General features: G+C 46.4%; 1 protein-coding gene across 1 annotated transcript; it reads left to right on the plus strand.

Moving 5' to 3' along the window:
• The first annotated feature begins 1,201 nt into the window (after positions 1–1,201).
• LOC117044952 (acyl-coenzyme A thioesterase 1-like) lies at positions 1,202–5,651 on the plus strand. The gene is made up of 3 exons (XM_033145749.1): positions 1,202–1,758; positions 2,573–2,775; positions 3,432–5,651. The coding sequence occupies exons 1-3, from the start codon at positions 1,302–1,304 to the stop codon at positions 4,029–4,031; spliced, it is 1,260 nt and encodes a 419-aa protein (XP_033001640.1). The 5' UTR covers positions 1,202–1,301; the 3' UTR covers positions 4,032–5,651.
• The last annotated feature ends 947 nt before the right edge of the window (positions 5,652–6,598 follow it).

The following is a 6,598-nucleotide window of genomic DNA, read 5'->3' on the forward strand; positions in this document are numbered from 1 at the left end:
CAATGTAAGAGAGAAATTCTAATAGCAGGCTGCTATTTAATAAGGGGGAGCGTTTGCCTGTTAAGGATGTGGTCAGCTCCTGCAGTCACAAGTGTTTGCAGCAGCCACCAGGAGTGCTTTTTGTCATCTCATCACTTACATAACCAAGATTCTGTTGGCAATACTCTTTCCTGGAAAATAAATACTGGTGACCACATGGGATTGACTACTGCCATGTTTTCAGTGTAAATCTGTCCTTTACAACTGTTTGAAGCCAGTGTGGTGTAGTGGTTAAGAGCCGTAGACTCGTTATCTGGGGAACCGGGTTCGTGTCTCCACTCCTCCACATGCAGCTGCTGGGTGACCTTGGGCTAGTCACACTTCTCTGAAGTCTCTCAGCCCCACTCACCTCACAGAGTGTTTGTTGTGGGGGAGGAAGGGAAAGGAGAATGTTAGCCGCTTTGAGACTCCTTCGGGTAGTGAAAAGCGGGATATCAAATCCAAACTCTTCTTCTTCTTCTTCTTCTTTGAAAGCTTCAACTGAAATAGAATGCAGCTGCTCACCTAATGAATGCAGACCAAAGAGAGCATTTCATACGGTAGAATTAAAGCTGGAAGGGACCCTGAGGGTCATCTACTCCAACCCCCTGCAATGCAGGAATTGTAACTAAAGCACCCCTGAAACCAACCTCTGCTTTAAAACCTCCAAGGGAGGGAGAGTCCACCACCTTCCGGAGGAGTCTGTTCCACTGTCTTAACAGCTCTTACCATCAGAAAGTTCTTCCTGATGTTTAGTCCTTGCAACTTGAAGTGAGCGAAGGATGTGAAAAGCAAACCTTAGCTTTAATCAACAAAGCGTACCCGTATATAGCTTTGGGCTAAGGAATCGCATATTCGGACAAATTCTGACAGCTGCAGCAGAGTTCACTATTGTGTCGATCCAAGTCAAGAAGGCAAATTATTACGTTACAATTCGTAAGGGCAAACGGGTTCAAACACCTCCCGAGCAAACAAAGGCCAGGCTCCCCTGCCCAAACTCGTTTTCTTTCACGTGGAGATTGGTAGCCCGTATCTCGCTTCTCAGGAAACGGGCAGCTCCCTCTCAAAGTCGGTCCCCGCCAGCGCGTTAGGAAATACATTTCCCAGAAGCCCTAGCGACACCGCTTCCTTTTGTGGGCAGGTTGCAAAGGCCGGCTTGACTTTAGCCTGGGAGCAAAAGTTACCAGGCGAGCGTGTCTTCTTTCTTTTTCTAAGAGCATTGCTCGAAGGGCAACTGCAGGCGCGTTGGGGAAGAGGCTGCTCCCTCCGGCAAGGCAGACCCGATGGCGGCGGCGAGGATCCTGGTCTTGCCCTCTCCCCGCTGCCTGTGGGACGAGCCCGTCCAAGTGAAAGTCGAGGGTCTTGGTCCCCTGCAGGAGGTGACGCTGCGAGCATCCTTGGTGGACGAGAGCGGCGAGCTTTTCCAGTCGTTCGCCTACTACCGGGCTGGCAGCAGCGGCGAGCTCGACCTCAGCCGCTCGGCGTCGCTGGGCGGCAGCTACTCCGGAGTGGAGCCCATGGGGTTGCTGTGGTCGCTGGCATCCCAGACGCCCTTCAAGCGCCTGGCCAAGAGGGACGTCCTCAGCCCTTTCCGCGTCACCTACGAGGTGCTCGACGGGCGCGGAGTCTCCGGGCGGCTCCTCGGCGAGTGCTGCAGCGAGAGGAGCTTTCTGGCCGACGGGGTGGAGAGGATCCCGGTGCGAGAAGGCAGGCTCCGAGCCACGCTCTTCCTGCCACCCGGTGAGCTTCATTCATCCCCCCCCCCCCAGGGTCACGAGGCTGCCACGCTCCTCGGATGAGCATTGAATGGCTCACCTCGGAAGCGCGGGCACTTCCCTTCCTGCCCATACATAATCCACGGAGACAGCCTCCACCAGCTTAGGGAGTTCATAGGATGGTTGAGTTGGAAAAGGATCCCAAGGGTCATGCAGTCCAACACCCTGCAATACACGAATCCTGCCCCCAGCCACCTCTGGGTGGGCTCGAACCAACAACCTTCTGATTAACAGTCAGATGCACTAACCCACTGTGCCACCCTACCTTGAGGCTTTGGACTTCTTCCCCAGATGTTGCGAGGGTGGTGGGGAGGACTTTTCTCCTTCCAGGTGACTCCCATCAGACCCAGCCTCATAGTCAATGGCAAAGGGGTGATGGGAGCTGGCTGGCCGCCAAGTTCCACGGGTTCTTATCTCTGCTCTACCCAATAGTTTTATTAAATTTTATTTGGGCATTTGTAGCCCACCGCTCTATGATCAGTTCAAGGCAGCTTATAAAGAAGAAGATACCACAGCAGAAAAATAAAGTAGAGCTAAACAAACCAATAGTGCCATAAACACAGCGCCATGAAAACTGCATCACTGTCAACAGCAGCAGTCTAAAAGCCTCCACTAAAAAATAAATAAATATGACAATAATAATTGCCCCCACCAGTGACACTAATATTGGCAGTGGCACAGTAAGGACAGCAGATCCCTTGGGAAGAGGGGATTCTTGAGTTGCACAAGACCATACTCTGATCATAAGCCCATTTTTTATGAGTAAATTCTTTTTCTAGGCCCTGGACCATTCCCAGGACTCATTGATTTGTATGGAAGTGGAGGAGGTCTTGTGGAATACAGAGCCAGTCTTCTGGGAAGCCGAGGTTTTGCTACACTGGCTGTTGCTTACATGCACTTTGAGGATTTGCCAGCTTTCCCAGAGTTATTTGAACTGGACTATTTTGGTGAGGCTGTAGAGTTCTTGCGGAAACAGCAGCAGGTAAGAGGCTCGCTGGAATTGCAGTTCTCTGGTATTGTGTGCTGCCTGTTTTTATTTAATTTAATATTGATGCCAAAAGGCTCCCAGAGAGGCTTAAAAAAGATCAAGTACTAAGAGGGCTCCATGCCCTCAAGTTCACCATTTAAAAAGACAAGACATGCGAAGAAGAAGGAGCAGGAAGGAGGAGGTAACATCTAGCTCAGGCACAAGTTCTTGAAAGTTATAGTTCTTACGACACATTTATTTATTTCAACACTTAATATACTGTCTTCAGTAGATGCCTCCCTATGCAGATTATGGTTGGCTAGAAGAACAGCAACTCCTTGCCACAATTTCAGTGGTGATTCTGACTGCCTTGAAAAGCGCAGCTCCTCCCAGGAAGCATTCTGCCCAGTTCAGATCCAGGAGCTGGTGACAGTGTCCAGGGCCAGAAAACCAGGGCAGCTCCTGGCACTCAGTTCTTCCCTCAGACACTGACTATGGCAGTTACATGCCCCTTTCAGTTTCCTGATCTCTTTAAGAGTGGAGGGGGGGGGAGTGCTCTTTCTTCATTACCACGCAGCGCTAAATCCTTCTAACCAGTAGGTTTTTTTTAAAGGGGGATAAAACTGACAAACATGGAACTGACGGCAATCCTTATCCAACTGTTGTTTCAGGTGAGAGCTACAGCGATTGGAGTCCTAGGGCTTTCCAAGGGAGCAGATCTTGCCCTTGCTCTAGCTACATTTTGGCCAGGTATCAGAGCGGCTGTCAGCATTTCTGGCTCAGGTGTTAATGCTTTCACCCCCCTGCGAGTGAAGGGGCGCACTATTCCTGCCCATCCATATGACCCACAGAAGATTAAGGACAGCGGTGATCCCAAAGTTGTGGATTTCTCAGAAATCATGGCCGATCCCAAAGACCCAGCTACTTGGAATTGCCGCATCCCTGTGGAGACGTCCTTAGCCAACTTCCTTTTTCTGTCGGGGCAGGATGACAAAAACTGGCCAAGTGAATCATTTTGTCGAGAAGCCGTTGGGCACCTCAGGCAAAATGGGCGCCATGTGGAGTTCTATTGCTACCCTGGGGCAGGGCACCTCTTAGAGCCCCCCTATCTGCCCCTGTGCTATTGCTCATTTCACAGGGCATTCGGAATTCTTGTGGCCTGGGGAGGAAAATGGAGGGAACATGCAAAAGCACAGGAAGATGCCTGGCAAAGGATACTGGCTTTTTTCAGACAACATCTGCTGGATTCCACCATTAAAAGTAATCTGTAGATTGTGGTTTTGTATATGTGTGAAGGAGCTGGTTCTTAATGTGCACATCCCACTTGAGATGCCGAGAACAGGTGCGACCTCAGCCAAGGGAATTGGTGAAAGCACATTTTCCTCAATGGCTCTTCCAGATGAAGGGCTATGAGCACTTTGTCGGGATATAAGTGTAATGAGTTTGATCTATTCAGCTTCATCTTGGAACTCAGATTTGAAATAACTTGTCATTTTGCAGCCAAACAAAGGCATGACAAGTTTACCAGCGCACCAGTGCCCTGGTCATGTGGCAGAGAAAGGTCATACCTAGCACACATGCAGGGGTGTATCCTCCATTCACCTGGCCACTTCATTTCCTCTTGTCTCATGTCATCAAAAAGGTCTTTTAAAGGAATCAATCTCTACTCATATCAAGCCAGACCTTCTTGTGAACTCTATCACTTCGCAAAATTTTGCTTTCCTTACATCCTTACAAATACATTTATTATATTTAAGATCAACCTTAAATAATTAATCAGTACATTAATATGCATTTAGCATCCACACACCTTGTTGGTACCTGGTAAGAGAATGGCTTGACAGAGAGATCAGAGGGAGTGGTGATAATGCAATGGATTATTGCTGGCTGAGGCTCGATGAGAAAATTTTCCTGATATGACAATAAAAAAACTCAATAGAACAATAGAATAAATGGTGCAGAGGATGGCATTTGGTAGGGCACATTAATAGTGCAATCTTATACCTGTCTTCTCAGAAGTAAGCCCTATGGAGTTCAATTAGATGTATTCCCAGATAAATATGTATTTGTTTGGAGTCTAGGAATACAAAACAGTAGCAAATCTAGAAAATCATTTTAGGACAAAAGTGAACAGCGACAAACAGAGGAGTCATCAAACTATGGTACGAATTACCAACAATAAACATGATTTCCTCTTGTTTCAGCGTAGTCGTTCGTTTTAGAAATAAATAAAGAGTAACTACACTGCCGAGACTATTTATAAAACTTAACAGAAGGCCAGTGTGGTGTAATGGCTGGATTGGGATTATGGACTTTATGGCGCCCTGTTTTAGCCACTGTGCTACATCTAGAGAATAATATTCCTCTTAACTTTCATTGAAATCCTATGCATGTCAACTCAGATGTACCGTAAGTCTTGGAGGGGAGGAGTCTCTAGGGATGAGGAACCTGCACTCCTCCAGATGCTGCTGAACTCCAGCCAGGGGTAATGGGAGCAAGAGTGTAGCACCTGGAGGCCACGCCACAGCCAGGTTCCCCACTTCTGATTTAGCCTGTACTTTGATTTTTTGGCAGAGAAAGTATATTCATGTTTACCAATCCACATTTACAAATCCATTTATATGTAGTGCATGAAAAATGCCACACTCTTGAAGTATGTCACTGTTCTTCCTTTGCTTTGTATAGCTCTATCCATTAAGCATTTTGTACTGATAACATTTCTTTATATGTATGTAATTAAAAGCGGAAAGAGCTGGCTCCACAGGGATTCTATGAAGTTTAATGTGATATTGCTGCTTGTTATGTTCTGAAATATTTTTGCAAATTACCTAGAGAGCCAGTGTTGGGGTGTGTGTATAAATAAGAGAGTATAAATAAAGAATCTAAAACTATGTTCAGAGAGCTTTCTTTATATATAAGCAGGGGTGGCCAACTCCCAAGAGACTGTGATCTACTCAGAGTTTAAAAAGTGGCAGTGATCAGATCAAAGTTGTTGAGCTTTTTTTAGGAAGGAGGGAGGCCCATGGGGGGGGGTTCGGGTCACAGTTTTTTCAGGAAGAGGTTTTTTTTTTTTAGGGGATTCACAGTTGTTCAGCTTCTTTGGGGGAAGCCAGTGATCTACCGCAGATGTCCACTGATCTATCGGTAGATCACGATCTACCTGTTGGACATGCCTGATATATAGCATGCATTACCCTGTGGATGTTTTTAACACTGTATAAATGTTTAACCCTTCTTTTCTGATTCCTCTGAAGTGTATGGGAAATTGCAGATTAAACATCAACTTGAAATTGAGTTCTGCCAAGAAGTTTGCTTGCTTAAAACAAAACCTTCAGGATCAGTTATGAAACTAACCCCCCGCCCCCTTCATGTTCCAGTTATATGTAGGAGCATTAAAGTGCATTACGCACAGATTCTCTTTAAACTCACACATTTTATATGTCAAAAGCTGACATAGCACCTGTTTTTGACACGACTACAACATCCTTAGAGGACCTGCTATGGATTTTAACCAGATCTGGGCCATTCATTCCACTCAAAAGTTTTGATCTGATCATCAGCATGGCCGTTCAAGGAAGTGGCAATGTATGAAATGGCCAGTTTATGCCATTTGCCCTTTCCCTTAAGTGAATGAACTAAAAACACTTCCGCTTGCAAAGTGATGTTCTCTCACGTATTTTAAGCTGAAATGTAGGCTTGCCCCAAACACACAGTAGGAATGAGTTGTTAAAATGCTGGATGTTCACAGGGTGTGTGTGTTTAAAATCTGTTCAAGTATAAAACTGGCACAGCAGGGAATGGATTTTTCTCCATAGTGTGCTACATTTTGTATAGTCAT

This window comes from Lacerta agilis, chromosome 1 (genome assembly GCF_009819535.1).
Source record: "Lacerta agilis isolate rLacAgi1 chromosome 1, rLacAgi1.pri, whole genome shotgun sequence".
In the NCBI taxonomy this organism is placed as follows: Eukaryota; Metazoa; Chordata; class Lepidosauria; order Squamata; family Lacertidae; genus Lacerta; species Lacerta agilis.